Source organism: Harpia harpyja, chromosome 12 (assembly GCF_026419915.1).
Source record: "Harpia harpyja isolate bHarHar1 chromosome 12, bHarHar1 primary haplotype, whole genome shotgun sequence".
In the NCBI taxonomy this organism is placed as follows: domain Eukaryota; kingdom Metazoa; phylum Chordata; class Aves; order Accipitriformes; family Accipitridae; genus Harpia; species Harpia harpyja.
Window position 1 is genome coordinate 10,214,078 of NC_068951.1, and position 17,703 is coordinate 10,231,780.

The 17,703-nt window shown below is 42.9% G+C and overlaps 1 protein-coding gene across 2 annotated transcripts in view; it reads right to left on the reverse strand.

The window, feature by feature from the left end:
* CASTOR2 (cytosolic arginine sensor for mTORC1 subunit 2) overlaps positions 1-17,703 on the reverse strand; it is a 131,284-nt gene that overhangs the window by 60,572 nt on the left and 53,009 nt on the right. Inside the window, exons 2-3 of one of the 2 annotated variants that reach the window (XM_052804969.1) lie at positions 3,891-3,961; positions 27-209 (exon numbers count right to left, since the gene is read on the reverse strand). In XM_052804969.1, coding sequence (XP_052660929.1) covers positions 27-209; positions 3,891-3,961 — 254 coding nt within the window. The remainder of the gene's footprint in view (positions 1-26; positions 210-3,890; positions 3,962-17,703) is intronic. The other variant, XM_052804970.1, reaches the window with a different exon arrangement.

The window sequence follows — 17,703 nt, forward strand, 5'->3', positions numbered from 1 at the left end:
GACAAACACCCAAACTGCCCATTTACCTCCAATAAAAGGCTCTCTGGATATATGGTACAGAAACTGCGATGCGACAGCTGTTGGGAGTGCCACTGGAGGAACGTTGCTACCCCCAAAACCCATTATTTTATTCAGATGGCATCTCCAGGACAGGACTGCAATGTCAGCAACTGCTTCCACGCACAGGCAGCTCCTGCTTTCAGCCAAACCTTGGGAAAAAAGCAAACCAAACTCAAACAAGTATTCCTATATTTCAGGGAGCAGCAGCCACTTGACTTTTCTGCCACGCGCTGGCTGCACAGCAGGTGATAAATGCAAGGATTTTACATGGCTGTCCAAGCACCCCAGTAGCTGAGACACTTGTCTTCACACAGGAGGGCCCATGGCCAAACCCTTCTGCTAATTCATCTCAGTATCAGCCAGGAAAAGAGCTTTCTGTGCACTGTCCCCCTGTGTTATTTGCTGAATAAAATTCTTCCTCATTAACAGGCCAAAGCCCAAGAAACAGCCACTGGAACAAACAAGGTTCTGTGCAGATATAATCCCCACCTCACCGCTGGGGAATTAAAGCAAAGAATTAGGCTGTAGCCGTTCCCTTCCAGCACGATGAATGCTTAAGCAGGTTATGGCTTTGCACTGCAGACGTTTTCTGGGGAGAAGAAATAATGACTTCTTTACCATCCCAACTCACTTGCTACTCTCAGGGAAACAAGCCTGAGGATTATTTTTTGACAAAACAGTTAAGAATGATTACTGCGTGTCAGTATGTTTGAAGTGTTAACCCCAAGAACTGCTGAAAAGTATTTCTCCAGCTTGTTCTTTTCCCTTCAGTGCTGTTTGTGATATGCAGGAGAAGGGGCCTTGCTAACATGAGAGATGCCAGCTAACAGGACAATCTTCTCACTGCTGCAGCAGCAAAAATTCATACAGGTGCCTGAGCAAGAAAGGTCTTAATTTTCCACACACAAAAGCCTGCCCTTCAGAGACTTACATCGAGTTTGTTAAGCACTGCAAGAACAAAAGTTACCTGGAGAGGGGAAAAAAAAAAAAAGTCACTTGCTGCTGGACTTGCTACCTAAACTGCTCACCAAAGGTGAAGATTTACCCTGTAATTCTTGAGCTGAACCTGGCACTTTGCTAGTCAGGTCAAGATGCACTTGAGGGAGACGTGATTGGTGCTGTTTTGCAAGAAGGTGGGATGCTGCAATTCTTATAGATTTTGATCCTGTTCAAGCCCCTGGGCTGATTACACGCTATAAAAAGGCCAAGTGAGACTCCTCCTCCTGAGATATTTATAGCCAGACTGTGAGGGGAAGCAAGGAGTGAAGCAGAGCCCTTTTGCTGTTACAAGGCATCCTAGATCCTGAATTCCTTCAGATCGTGAAAACCTTATGGCATATGGAAATGAGGAACAGGGATGGAGCAACAGTGGAGACTGTGGTCAGGGTTAACCCTGAGAGGAAGCTTTGGATGTGGTGGTGACAATTCAGAAAGAAGAGCATGGGCTGGACACCACCCCAAAGGGCATGGGCGTTGTGTTAGGAGAATTAGCAGGATGCAGAGTATACAAGTCTTGCCAGCAGATCATCACTTACTAGCAAAAAGCAAAGAAAAGGTGATGAAGCTGCCAGCTCTGTGACACTACTACTCATGCTGGGTTATGCGCCTGGCTTCCACACCATACCATAGTAGAGGATGGCCTTAGCATGCTCCTTCCTTCCCCTGTGTTGTCTGGAAGGTGATCTTTTCTCCTGCAAAGCCCTGCTTTAACGCCCCAACTGCACGCGGCGTATTTGAAAAAAAGGGATGTTATATGCTGCCAATACCATAGCCCAACGGAAGCTACATGGGTACTGTAACTATCAGCAGTAAATTCATGTGCCTATGAGAGCCAAGGTAACAAAGTCAAAACGGTCCAAGCAGAGAGGTCTGCCGCTTTGAAGTGCGGCGGTACTGTCTGGTTCACAGAGATAACCTGGGGCAGCAGTGGGACATGCAGCTCCTTGAGGACACTGGTCTGGCTACACGTGGGATTTGCTCCAAGTACAACCGGTGGCGCACACAGTGCAACACAATCCCCCGCTACTGATGAGCAAAACCACTGCTTGAGCTTACCTTTGTTTCAAGCTGGAATAATTTCCAGAGAGACAAATAGCGTGGCTGCTAGAGGCTGTACGGCGGTAGTTGCAATCCAAACTTGCCACCAGTGACTGAATTGAGGAATATGCCTTGTGCCAGCTGGGCAGAGAAATGAGTGCCATGGATGTCACAGACACAGATGTGATGCTGGAGATGAGCATGCCCCTAGCATGGCAAATCTGCAGGGACAGCATGGTTCAGTGATGAAGACTCCCTCCTGAGAATGGGACTCTCCAGGTTTCTTGCTCTGCCACGTGCTGTGGCCCTTGGGAAAAAAAAACCAACCCCTTTCTCCTCCTTTGGTGACTTCTCTCTTAAAATGAAGCTCTTAGAGGGAGGCTTTGCATCCTACTATTACAACGAAACCAAATTTGAATCGATTTCCCCCAGCTGCCACCAATAATAAAAAGGCTGATACTACTGATAGTAGTAATGAAATTTTTGTGCATACTCCCCCTGAACAAATGCAACAAGGGACATTCTGGCAGCAGAACTGTTATGTCACCTCCTCTTTTAGGAGCCAAAGCAGAACACATGACATACACTTTCAATCAAACCCTACAACTCCCAAATTACAAACAGCTGTAAAGATTCATTCACCTATTCTCAACCTAGTAATTATTTTATGAAAATGTTTAGCCACCATTGTAGTGTTCTAAAATGTAATAATTTATTCTATTATATGTTTACGAGTACTCCTGAAACAGAAAGGGGAATAATTCAGCAATGCTACTGATTATAAAACTTTGACTTTGTACTAAATAAAGATGGTATAGTTTCTAATTTTCTCCTTAAGGTTTGGATATTACAAACCCATTTAATATTACAGTGTCACAGGTAGTTACTTGACAGTTAATTCCTATTCAGGAATGAAATCCTCTTTTTTTCATATTTTAATGAATTTTCTCCAAATCGGTAAAATGTGTAGACTTTTAATTCCAACCACAGAAAGCAGTGACTGAACAAAAATAATAATAGCTGCACAACACTTCCTCATTCTACTACCTCAATAACACTGCTACAAACAAAACCTCCCCACATGATAAATGTTATTACAAACTATTTCCATCCGCAAAGCCAAACCATTCTCTCCATCAGCACTCGCCCAACACCAAGTGCCTGCAGCTCCCAAGCACGTGCCAACCACCTTCTTTGACATGCAGCCGACTCCACCTTTGACACGGGCTGAGAGAGACCTTCGGCCACTACGTGCAAAGATGGCACATTTAGTATGGAGAGAGCTGGGTGTAAGAAAGGGGGATAAATCACAGCTTTCAGTGATGAGCCAAAGGAGCTGATTCACAACTCCACAGAATTGTGATGGTTGTGGGGATGATACAAACTACTCATCTTCAAGTGCTCCTTTTAAAGAGAGAGGTTGGATGAACCAGCTGGAGACGCAAGATGTGGTGTGCTTGTGGAGGCTTGGGGACAAAGGCCAGCTCATTTTAATACAACGATATGCAGATGGTTTTGCTTTTTCAAATACACTTAAGCTGCTCTTTAAGACTTGTGTGTGCTCTTTTCCCAGCATTAAAATATATTCATATTCCATGTGTTAAACGCCTTGTACAGCTCAGCAGCAGAGACAGCGTGCTCAAGTGATCAAAGCACCTTTCATAGCTGTACTACTAGCACTGACAAACACACCTGTTTTACAAACACGTTGGTTTGTAATCTCAGCGAGAGATGACACGTTTTCCTCCTCCACCCCCAGGTTGGATACTGAAGTGGCACACGTTGACACTTACCTAGGAAGCCCTCTTCATCCACAATGATGGTGTAGTCCTCTGGGGTTTCAGTGAGGCTGAAGAACTTGCACCTGGGAAAGGCAAACAGCAGGAGAACATGATTAGCCACGGGACTGAGCAAAGCCTGGTCTTCCACCTAAAACGGAGGTCCTTTCCCACCCAAGCTGTGGTGGAGGAGAGGCACGGTCTGGTGTTTATGGAAAGGCCTGAGGCATTAACAGACCTGGATTTTATCCCTGGCTCAGCCACTCACACTACGTGACCCACATTCCCTGCTGCCTGCCTGTGCACAACGGAGCTGGTAAAACACTTATTATTTTTATGACTTAGTTCTTAGTTACTTTTCTTAATTACCATATACCTTAAGGCTTCCCGTCACAGCCCAGGACCTGTTGTATTGCACTGACACAGAGCAAAAGGCTTTGCTCACCAACTGGTCACTGCCGTGCCCTGCAAAAGCCTCCCATGGTTCACACATGCACCCATCTTCCCTACTTGCCCACTGAAGTTTCTTGCCTTGTCAAGGTTTGACATCTAATCTCTCAACCAAGCCCCAGTATCTCTTCTTGCTGCTTCAGACCCTTTTCCCACCAGCAGACAGCATCCCAGTTCCCTTTGCTGGTCCTTGCCCCTTCCCGCAGTAGATGCCTCCCTTCCCTGGGGAGCTCCAGGTGAAGAGACAAGTGGTAGTGGCCATCGAGCACATGAACACAAGGTCGAGCCTCCCTCCTCCTCAGTCTCCTATTGCCTCTGTTCTGCTCTGTGCTCTCTTTTGACACCGCAGGCCACATGCGGCACAGCCTCGCCATCTCATTCAGCACTGAGCACAATGTCACCTCTAGCATGAGATACAAACCAAATGTGACATGGGATTCTACCACTTTAGACACACAAACAAAAAAAAGCCTCAGCCTTAAGGTTTAACACCGCATACAGCTGGAAATTTTTTTCCCAACACACCAATGTATGTACAGTAACTTCTACTAAAAAACCCCACAAACAACCCCATAAACTATCTCCAGCTTCTATCCAGTTGGTCCCCCAGCAATGGCAGAAAGGTTTGCACAACATTTTGCAAGCTCATGTTCACCTTCAGCAGAGCAGGCACTTGTCGAGCATCAGCACAGTGCTGGCTGGTATCCCTGACCCACGAGGGCTGCCAGCCTTTCCAGGAGCGTGCCAGAGCACATGGACTGTGTTTGCTGCCCAAGCCACAAGAGAAATTTTTCCCTCTAGGAAACTAAATTGGGTGCAACAGGAAGAGCCTGTGTCTATAAGGACCAAAGAGCAGGATTTCGCAGTTACACTGTAATACTATCAGATTTATCTGAGGCAACCTACAGAAAATATTTTAAATACTGGAAAAAGAAAGATTGTTCTTAAGGCCCCCAAATTTCACAGCGTGTTCACAATATAATTCCTGCACGGAGCACAGTTCAGCAGGACTTGGCAACCAGGGACTACCAGGGCTTCTCAGCACTGCTGCGCATCTGTGTCCCAAAGTCTTCAGGACTTCTGAAAGCCAGGAACCCCACGCTGGTGGCTCAAGACATCAAAAAATGGAAGCATTCTCTTGATTAGAGAATCAGACTAAAAACTGGCTTGAGCATTCTTTTGACTGACTGAAAAGAACAAAGATTGCAGCTATCCCCTCCAAAAACAACAGGGAGAAAAATGAGATGGCTGCTGCCCTCCCCCTCACCTCATCAGAAAAACTAGAAGAAACAACATGCAGCTCTGTTAGTGATCTGCCATGTAACCAACAGGATTTCATGCAAATGGAAAGTATTAGACAACCTGCCTTTAGAGGCTCGTCCTGTTTTCCTGGAAGCATCCGTCACGACAATCAAGCATGACACTCTCCCTCCTAGCACAGACATATCACTATAAAATACGGAAGTGGCCCCACCACAACAGAAACCACAACTTAATTATTTTGTGTCATTGGTAATAGTAAATGTGGCTGTCACAGTAGCTAACTCGACTCTTTCCAGGAATAGTGCCAAAGAAGCAGAAAACAGTAGCAGCCCAAATTTTTCACTCACTTCTTAACCGCACAAGGATGCTACCTGTGCGAGGGATGATCCAAACTGGGTAAAAAGGACTGCTGGGATGCTGCTCCAGGTGGGTCCCAGGAGGTATAAGTACTTATTTTTTAGTGGATGAATTCCCTGGAGAAGTTACTGAAATAAAATTCTTTGCTACTACTACCCGACCGAGCCACATGCATGCTGACTAGGGAGAAGCTAGTGGTCTTAAAGGAGGAAACGTTAATATAAAAAAAAAAAAAATCTTTCCTGATCTGCAATGGCATTTATGGAGGAATTTTGTTCCAGAACAGTAATACACATCTGTGCGCACACACTGACCCCAGCAGAAAAAGTGAGTGTGACAGATGCCATTTTCTTAGCACACATCTAAAAGTGATGATATTTAAGGGATATGTACAGATGAAATCCCGTAATTGCTGGCTCAGAACGCATGTCAAAACCTCACATCTTCATATACCATCTCAAAGCCTAATTCCCACCTCACTGCAATTCTGTAAAAGGTCAGCAGCATAGAGCTGTCTGAATTTAAAAGCAAAGTCTTTTCACCAGCACAGAGACAACCAGTGGTTCTTGTGGTATACATTCACTTTGTTTAGGCCAGTGGTGCATCCTTTTTCCCAAGGAAAATCTAAAAGTGAAAAATTGGAATTGCAAACATTTTGTGATAAAATACAGCATGGAAAATTTTCGTACCACCGCATGCTGCCAAAACTCAAGTCCTCACCCTAAAACCTGTGCCTCAGCATAGATATGTAAAGATCTACTTCCACTGTGAGTGCAACTCAAAAATTGTGTCTTGAATCATCAATGACAGAAGGAACCCAATGTCATATTTCTCTCCTGCACTATACTACACATGCCTCTTCCATTCAAGTTATTCCAATAATTTCTTTCCTCTTACACCAGTTCTCGATAAGCTGAATGCCAACAGTGTCTTCTATTATCACACCAAAGCCAAGAAAGGAAAAGAATTACCCTTTAATCACTTTGAGACATCAGGCAAACAGTATTTCTCTAAGTACATGTGGAAAGCATATACGTAAGAAGACAATATTTTTAGTTTTTCTAATAGCCAAGCCTTGGATAGATTCTTCTGGATTTCTGCCGCCTTCATGTTTCAGCACATTTCCACTTCAGCACTGTTGCTGACTTCGACTGCCTGACAACATATGTCTTTTTCTGGCAACGCAGCAAATGTAGACCAATCTATTATTAGATTAGATCTTTGAAACTGCAAAGCTTACACTGTGTATGGAAGTAATACCCAAGCTTGCACAGAGCAGGAAAGCGTGTGTAGGATGCAGCAACAGCATCACTTCAGTTTGCAAACAGCACTGAAGTCTCCACGGGAGAAGCAAGCGGGCAGGAAAGCATACTGGTTGGCCTCACTTACAGGTCCGCACCAGAAGTGTCTCCTTAAGACATGTGGTCCCCAGGCCTGCCTAGATCACAAGGGCGATAATACTGGAATGAATGGCACTTCCATTGGTTCTGGGTCACACACAAAGCACACGTTTGTGGGAATACTGCTATGGGTCATTTGAAAGTTCAGCACAGACGATGGCCTTTAAGGAAGCCACAAGTCCTATCTTCTCATTTATAAGGAAACTACTTAGTTAATTGTTGCCTCGGCAGGGTAGTGTTGCAGAGCTGTTTGTTCTATGGAAAAGATCTTTCCCAGAAGCAGGTGGGCAGCTGGCCTCCCCACATGTCAGAAACCATGGCCAAATGCCATTCAAAAGCAACATAATGCCTAAAAGGCATTCAAATGCAAAGTCTGGAGGTAACCCAAAAGTTTGCAAAGAAGCAGTTGAACTGAATAGGAATTAAGCAGCAGCAGCAAGTTGATCTGAGTGAATATGGAAAACATAATTTGTTGGGTTTTATTCCAGGCTGTCTTCTCATTTTAGATGAGAAGAGATTTGTATGCTTCACTCTGTACATTATCATGATAATCTATATTCTTAGTACAGAAAGACAGTCTCATGCTAATAATCTAATTCTTGGTGATCTTAACTTCTTTGCAGTTTATAAATAATGACAAGAGGTGGATTCTAGTACGACATATTGTGAAATGTATTTAGGAAAGCAGTAAAGAACACTTGTGCTGTTAATGCGTTTTGACATATTTGTGTAACATGTTATGTACTTTACACCATCTAATTACAAGACTATACAGTCAAATGATGCTGAAAATTACAAACAGTGAAATGGTTGGTGTTTTCTAAACAGCATATTTGTTTGTTAGCCAAAACACTTTGCCATCTTTTTGGTGAGACTGATAAAACACAGCTTAGCTGAACTCCAAAGACAAAAAAAAGCCCCTTGCAATAGGTGTCAGTTGACTTTCCACTCAACGCTCAGATCAGAAAGCAGGTTGTTCAACTTTCTTACAGTAACTTAATTCTGCAGCCTGATACTAGAAGACTGCTACCCCATTAAAAGGAGCATTATTGTTCGTATGAGATGTTTAAACAAACTCCGCACTACCGTCCCTACCAAGGGAAACACTAAAGATGTCGCAGCACTGTTAGAAACGGTCAAAGGACAACAGCAACATTCCTTCCAGTCATTAGCTGTGCTCAGATCTGGGATGGAGACATTAGCAAATACAATCAGGGACTGCCTACAGAGTCACTGTGATAGCAGAGTTCGGTTCATTACAGAAGGTTAATCATTTTCAAAAACAACACAGAACAAAACTAACAGATTTGTGGCCAAGGAAAGCAAGTACTCATGAACAGACATAAATTCAGGGAAGTCCTACAGCCTGTGCTATGCTAAAACTTCCAACATGATAACCATGATGGTCTTGTCTAATCCATAATAATAATAATAATAATGCCAGTTCAAGCTACAGATTACATTGTGTAAAGTTAAAAGGGGGGACCTTCAGTCAACCCCTCTCCTTGCTACTTTTGCGTAGCTGGGGAAGTTATCTAAGCCTTTATTTAGACTTTGAGACAACTGGGAGCAGAATAATAGAAAAATGATAGGCACACTGAAGGAAATGAAATCAAGACAAAACACAAAAAGCATGACCTGCAATACAGAAAACAAACAAACAAACAAACAAACAAATAAATGTGGATGTGCTGAAGACGATACTGATCTTAAATACAGCTTACTGGATAAAGCCAGGACACATGGCAAAAATAAACAAGGATTATTAAAAAAAAAAGTCAACTGGGTGTCTACCCTATTGGCCTTCATTAAACCGATATCAAACCGTGGTTCATGTCTTTATCAGAACAATTCCATGTGGTCTGGACTACAAGAGCCCATGCAAATCAAATTACTGTTGCAAATGAAAGATTAGCAGTAGCTTGAAACAATACCAACTAGTAATTCTGATATGATTTCTATTTTTCTGGAGTCAGACTTCGTCAGTCCAGACTTCCCAAACTGCAGATTAAACAAATCTACAATATTCAAGAGTTATCCTGCAACATAACCACAAGAGATATTTTTTTGGTTCTATAAACACACACTTGGGAGTTTATTTTTTATGACTAGCAAAGCCCAAGTCACGATGCTTTCACTAGTCAAAGCACAGCGGTTGCAGTATTCTTTCTAAAACTGTACTTGGGATACTAAAACATATCTTTCCTTCATTTGTCATGACAGCATTTTTTTAATACTTCCTAAAAAAACAATTAGAAAGCAACATGCAACTTGGCTGGTTTATTTTTCCCCCTTCAACAGACTTCCACCAGCATATTTAGGAAGATGCTGTAAGAAAATCTGTTTTATCTTGATTTATGTGTAGAAATAAATTCTTGCCAAATGTGAAGAGAGAAGCCAAAACTACACTGAAGTAGTAGTAAGAAAATATACCACATGAAGAAACTAAGGCATGCTACATGCTGGAATGGAGTGGAAGGCTCAGCTTACTGAAGGAAACTACATAAGGGAGATGAAAAGGTCCGAGTCCACCCAAGTGCAGCCCCCTCCTTAAGCCACTCCATCTGATCAATGTGAACAACACTGGTTTCCCAATCCTAGCACAACTGCCAACCGACAAAGAGTCTGTGGTGCTTAGTAGAGATGTACTGCAGGAAATATAAATGCAGCTTAAGACCACGCAAGTGTTACTGCGCTCATCTGTTATTTGTCCATTGAAGGAGCTAAATACAGAGATTTTTTTTGTGAACCCAGTGAGAACAATACACAAACTAATGACTTTAGGTGTGGATATACTGAAGCTAACACATCTTCTATACCCAAGACTTGTCCCGAGCATGAATCTGTAGAATAATTTACTGACCTGATGTAATTAAAAAGTTATTCTTAGCACAGATTTTTCTTCCCGGGTGATAAATTATTTCAAGTGAGCCCTGCTGTGCAATTTTTACTTGGAACGTCACCACTCACCACCTATATTAGTGAATGGAGCTGAACCAAAAACCTGGATCTGAACTTTACTGCTCTGGCCGGTGCCCAGATGATGCAAGTGCCAGGTGCTTGGCAGGAGTCCTTCCATCCACACACCGAGAAAAGTCACCCAGTTACCTCCAAATGGCTGACTTGCACTTTGGGACTCCAGTATGCAAGGCACATGTAAGCATCCTCAATGATAAGGGTGCTCAAGGGTGCAAAGCACAAGGACAGGAGGCTGCAGCAGATCTGCACCCATGCTGCACCTCACTTCGCACAACCACAGGGTGACATTCTTCAGGTTTTAGCATTCGTACTGCATATTTAGTGGTACTAGATACTGGTTCTCATAAGGGTTTGGTGGATACAATGCATCTGAAAGCCTATCTGGTGCTCAGAGAAACAGCAGCTCTTGGTCTAAAAAAACATCAGTTATAGCAACATAATTTCAATTTTCCTCAAGTAACCTAAAAAAAAAAAAATTTTTTTTTTAAATGTAAAAGGAATTACCTCACCTCTATGTCTCATTCATCATTTCCTTTTCTCTTCTCTGCCATCTTACTTCCCAAAATGGGGCATCAGAAGTTGAGGGAACAAGTTCTTGATAAATCAAAACTAGGAAATCACTTCTTGTAGTTTCAAGTTGAAACACTTTCTTTTAGTTTTAATAAAAAATTTCAGGCCAGCAACAAACATTTCATGGAAGACACTATTCCATTTTGACATAACTGAGCCCCTCAAATCTTAATTCCATAAAGAATCTTCACTGGTTAATACCTTCTGCTTGGGAAATTTTTGTTTATCTTGGTGCAGCAAATGACAAGGGGGATGGAAGAATCCAGCAGTCATGATTCAGAGTTGCAGACAGGAACAAGATCCTCCACTAATCTTAAAGGTAAAAAAATATTGGAACAAAACAGCATTTAGATAGGCATATGCTCATGCTTCCACTCCTACACTCTCTTCTTGGGCCTTTGAAAGTGTACTGTGTTTCACAGCACATATGACTGCCACATAAACCTCACTTAGGCTTACCCTGGAACCACAGGGTTATCTCTCTGGCTTGCACATGTTGCATGCACTACAAATGCTGCCATTGGAGCAGGTTTAACAATCCCATCGCATGAAGTGAGCCACAACAGACCCCACCTTCCTCTTCTGCAGCCACAGATGAGTTGCACAGCACAGTGCTGGCCTTTTTCCATCTTGGAAAACTCATTTTTATCATCTGCTTAAGTAGGCAACACAGTAAGGCAGGAGAGGAGGCTGGAGGAGGGGAGAAATAAGAGGAAAGAAATACGTTTGGTTAGGTTTTACTTTCCGAAATACTATTTGAATTTCTAGATTCATTATGGGCAAAAAATTCAGGTGTCAGACTGCTGATGGAACTAGCTGCTCTTCTGCTTGAAGGCAGACATGTCTCCATGCTCTAACCTTTGGAGACAGAAAACAGAGGAGAATAACAGAAGATGAACGACCGAGTAACTCTCACAAACTTTGAGAGCTGTTGCTTAATACTGCCCGAGAGGTACTAGTTTTCTTTCCTGTCATCACACAGTAATTCTGAACCCAAATTCATCAACATATGGATGAACATGAACAGAGTGGACTATGTATCTTTGTCCCTTGCCTGTATGGAAAATATCAGCATGCTTGTTTGTAGGGAAACACAGCCATAAAGTCAATAACAGGCACTCCTTCTCACTCAAAATGATTTCCTATTTTTCTTATAATACAGATTTGGCAACTTCAAGTTCTGCAAGAATAATAATTATTAGCTGATTTTGCCTACCTGTTTAGAAGTCAAAATCACTAGGCTGCTCTGATAAGGGCAGGCAGCTGGCAAAGTTAAAGCCACAGCTTCCCTTGCACCTTGGGATTTCTCAGTGCACAGCACAAGGCAGTGGCAACTGGGTGCGCAGCTACAACTGTAGTCAGTAACTTTGCAAGGTCTTCGGTGGGATGCCTGCTATTCACCCCAGGAACATCCCGGTGTGCATTCAGAGCTGTTGGGCATCTGGGTGATGAGCACTGGACACCTGCCTGGGGTCAGTATGGGTTATTATGGCAAAAGTCTTTTTGCAGCTCTGGTTCTACGGAGCTCAAGGCAAACTGAGCACAGCTCTATTTCTTGACATTAAAACCAGCTTTAAGGGGCTTGCCATCAAGCCTCTGAGGAGTATTTAAGAAACAGGCCTTGCAGAGTCATTGGAGCCGACATGCCCAGAGAGCTACCCTGGCTGAGGAGCCCCACGACATGGGCCAGGCATGGAGCAATGCCATGCATACCAAGCGCACATTGCAAGAGTCACAAGGTGTGAGACAAGCTCAGATACTCAACTCTTCCCAAGTCAGCATTCATCCTGTGCTGCCCCTTTTTACCAAATGGTGCATAAATTTCTACTGATTTAGGTGGTCTTACATAGCTCTGAGTAAACACTGATAGGGTGACAATCTGTTTGCATTACAAGGAGAAGCACTGAAGCATGTTTGCAACAGAGGCAGGTACAATGCGTCAGTGCTATCCCTGATCTAGCAAGCTATCCTGCCAGCTCAGAAGTGCTCCCAGGATCTGCTTTCCCCCCCCAGCTGTTAAAATGCAAGTCAGGGCTGATGCTAAGCTTTCACTAGGAGCCTCCCTCGGATTGACTACAGCCCTGCTTGCAACTTAAGGAGTTCTACTTGCAATATAAGAGGAAATTAAGTGAATTTAAGCCAAGAAGTTTAGCGAATCCTGTCTTCATGAGTTCGTGGCTTTCTGGTTATTGGGATATACACGCAAAACCCAGTTGTAGGAATGGGTCTTGCATAGATTTGGTTTTGGGTTACTAAAGACTCTACATTTCCCAAAAGGCAAAGTGCGTCAAGAAAGCAGATTTTTGTTCTGAACACTGAAAACATGGATGAGTAAATCTTCTTCCTCCAGCCGTCACTGTTGATTGACCTGTATCATATTATAGAACCTCAGCTTGAAAGAGTGCACTTTCAGGGAGCGCCATCTAATACAAATTTGAATTTGGGAGGAAAACAAAACAAAACAAAAACCCAACAACAAATGTGCAATGTTCACAGAAATATAACCAAAAAGAGCCCAGGATTTATTAGCATGGTTTTCTGAGTTAAAAAGAAGCTATAGAAACATCTTTTTTGTCCATGCAATTCACTGAACTTAACCCAGTTAGTGGTTTGCACTGACTCTCTTCCCAACTCTTCTGACTTTCATCAAACCCAACACTAGCTTCACTCAATACAAAACGGGCAAAGGGCAAAAGCAGAGAATATTTTTCTTTATAGAAATCTGCCTTTAACACTAGTACCTGAAAGAACAGCAGTAGTGTGTCTCTATATCACACAAGACTCCAATTAGGATTGTCTCACTCTGTCTTTATTCAGCTTTTCGCTGTGGGCTCTGGGCATGTTTCTGTGGCTCCTGCCAGGGTGGTGCATAGCCGCAGAGAACTACCGGGGAGTTGTGCAGTCCCACAAAGCCAGAAGACTCGTAAAAAAAAATTACTTGCCACTCTTCACATCAAAGTGAAATACTTGGAGGCTTGGCACTAAATAAAATGAATGAAAGTCAAGCTAAGGCAGAAGGTGAGCCATAGCACAAGTGAAAACGCCAGACCTACACCTCTGTCCGCAGCAGGAAGCAGGTCTCTCCAGGAGCCAAAGTAGCACAGCACTGCCGGCATCAGTGATATCGAAAGCCCTGATTATGGACCGGCCATGGCCGTACTAAGCACCGTTGAGGTGCTGTCTGTGCTATGCTGACCTCCTATAACCATTAGCAGGAATCAGAATAACCATTAACATGCAGGAAGAGCAAGGACACCTCCTCTCAGCCCAGAGCACTTTAGGGAGAACAGAAAACTGCCCGCAGGGCCTCTTGCACATTCTCCTCTGTTAACCTAAAACCTGTATTTAAACAGATTTTCCCCCCTTCTGCCCCTCCCAAAAAATTTGATCAGGAACAACTGCAAGAAGGGACCGAGACCCTAGCAGCGTGAATGGTGTCACGGTCCTCAGAGCCAAGAGACATGACAGCAGCCGATAACAGAAATATTCAAAAGATAATGTAGCCTTAGATAACACGTTCCTCTAGTCATTACAGCCAACTACGTGAGGACAGTCACAAAACAGGCTGTAATCACTAAGCCAGATTCTGTTTTAGAAGTGAAAGCACCCCGAGACTGGTTACATTTCCAGCCTCTGTGCCTGGTGGGATGGGAGAAGCTCTTTCCCACTGTTAAGGCAGGTGGTAACACACCTCCTGGGTTACAGGATCCAGTCCCAAAGGCTGCAGGTGCATTTCCATCTGTGAGGAGGTGAGCAGGGGAGGTTGTGGCCATTGCTACTGACCTAAGCCTACACAGCAGCAAGGAAAGCTCTCTTCCCTTTAGGCAAACCCATGAATTACATCAGGAATTATTTTAATCTGCTAATTTAGATTGCAATGTCTTTAGATTTACAAATAGGAAAATGAGACAAGACTTTTATCCACTTAAAAAAAAAAACAACCAAACAACAAAAACCAACCCACACCAAAACTGCCATAGTTATGTTATTAGCTCCAGAGAATCTAATCTAACACCTTGCTCCATACTGGTCCTATGGGCCTATGACTCGGCTTCCATTTGTGATACAGGTCTAAAACTACCCCTGTTGAGAAGTATGGGGATATAAAACCAAACCTCATCATATTCTCATTTATTGTGCTAATGGGAACTAAATGACCATCTTGGGCATCACTTTGCTCATGTTTTATTGCTGTTCTTACTCCAGTTGGGGTTTTTTTGAACCAACATATCAGAAACAAAGCAATAGAGCAATAGCAAAAACGTTTGAATCCCCAAACTTGCAAAAATCATAAAATTATTTGCAAAGATGAAACTACTGATGCATAGTGCAGTGCTCCCTGTACTAATTTCCTTCTCCAAGGACTATGGTAAAAGTGCACATCACTTCTTATTCAAATCCTTTAATTTGTTCCTTTTGGTTTGATGCTCCCCAGCCCCCCCCCCCCCCAGCATTTTTAACAATATTGTTTACAGTTTTATCATTGTTAATGACAGGAAAGTAATTTTTCAAATCTCCATAGAGGGTCAGTGAATGTTTACATCAAAATGGCAAGAGCTCTTTGCTTTGGGAGAGAATGCTGTAATCAAATCTCTGAAGGGGAAGTTGGAGCAGTAAATGAAAAGGAAGCTTAGTTTGTGTGTATTGGAAAAGGATTCATTTATTATCTAACAATTAACTAATTGATCCAGACACACCTTTTCCTCTTCTCTCTTTGCTATCCCAGCCTGCCAGCACTCTTAAAAGCCCATCTATTGCGAGCCAACTTATCCACACAAGAGATGCAAAAGCAATTCTTTCCATTTGAAATAGCTCATCATTTATTTAAGCAGAAGGTAACTATGCTTTAAAAACTTTTTCTTTACAGCAGTAACAGTATCCCCTGATCACTGTCAGAGCTGAACTTACTTTCAGCACAAGAAAGAGAGGTGGAGTACAACACAGAATTTTCCTTAACCACAAAATTATCTTCTACAAATCAGAAACTGAACTGAGAAACACATTACAGATGTGGGTGTGGGACCTAAGGCTTACAGTTGAAAACAAAGCATGATTTAATGTACAACAAAGGCTTGTGAATACATTTTACCAACTGGACCCAGAAGGATTATCCTATTAGGACAATGCAAATGCTGAGAAAAAGAGTAAGCCCTGTTTCCGTCCCCCTTCCACATCAGGCACTAAACATCAGCACTGGCAAGTTTGATTCTCTATTACTCCTTTAATGCCCTCTGCTGCAGAATATTGACTTTGAAATCCTACCAACAATAAAATACAATTGAGTTTTCGTAAGTGCAGTGCTGCTGCATATCCAAACCCAAATATTTGGGGTACGTAGTAGCTATGACTGTGTTCAGCCAAAACCCAATGATTATTTTGTGGACAGCAATGAAAAACACAGACTGCAGAGCATATGCTTTTTATTTCAAAGATGGGAGAAACCCAGGCTCAGCCGAATGGGGGCAAGAGGTTCTTACGATATTGCTCCAAGATAGAAAAGGAGGAGGAAGAAACAGCAAAACTGTTGTGGACTGGAACTGATGAACTTGTTTCCCTGCAGGAACCATAAACACAATTTTCCCAGCATGGGACATAATAGTTCTCCCACAAATTACTAAAATATTTCCAGCGCTCAATATAGAAAGCTAGATGCACAAGAAATGTTTGCAGCTTCAATGCAGGCAGTAATTGAGAACATGTGTGGCAGGGGGATTGAAGGGGGAGGAGGAGAGAGAGCAAGCCATACTCCATCGAAACTGAGCAGCGGGAGAAAGACATTTCAGTCCTCATCAGTTTCAAAGACCTTCCATTTGCAACTGGGTCCAAAACCCCGTGTTATAACTCCATCCGAGGGGGAATGCTGTCTGTGAGTCTGCACATCAAACCCAAATTTAATGTACATTAACAGTTTGTTGAGCCTGAATAAAAAATAAAATAGTTTCATCAACTTTCCCTTAAGCACAGAGAGTGGGTTTAGTTTCTTGTATGAATTAAGGACACATTTACAGGAAAAGCTACCCTTGACTCCTCTCATTCCCCCAGGCTCTGCTTTTGGGTCCTACCCAACATGGGTATTAACTAGCCCAGCGATGAACAAGAAAAGCAGTATTTCTGCATACTCTAGCTGACATTATGTGCAAAGTAGCGTTGTAGATGTGCCTGTAGCCAGCTTTCCATAAACCTGTAGTTAAGGTGTTTACCAAATCTACCAGACTTGGACTGAAAGGAAGCTTCATTTGCTTCCTTTGCTAATGAAGCAAAAGGAAGCTGCTCTTGTGCCAATTCTGTCTAGTTTTTTGGATAAAGTTCCCTATACACATAAGCGAAGGGGAAAATGCATTTCAAGAATTTTATTTTTCTTAAAGTACGTCAATACTGACAACCCACAAAGTTTCAGCCTTGAAAATGCCAGCCAGTATTATTTTTAACAACGCTCTTCCAAAACGTTCTTTCTAAATCAGTCTCTTCAGGCTGCAAAGGAAGAGCCCACAGTAAAGGTAGAAGCGTCAAACTTCTTCCCAGGCCTACCAGACCCAAGAAAAACATGAGAAATTATTCAGCAAGTGAGCATTACATAGCTCAGATTGAATTGTGTAGTTTCTGAATATTGCTCCTGAAATCCAGCTGCCAGATCAACACCCAAAACAAAAGCCAGAGCTCCTGGAGAAGTCAAGTCCACTGATAATGCAGAGTGGGTCACTGTTTGGGTCAAAACCAGCATCATGGTCAGCACCACCCCATAGACATTTCTTGATGCTTGGTCACTCTGAAGGAACATTACAGCCACTCCACAGGGCTTAGCCTCGCTG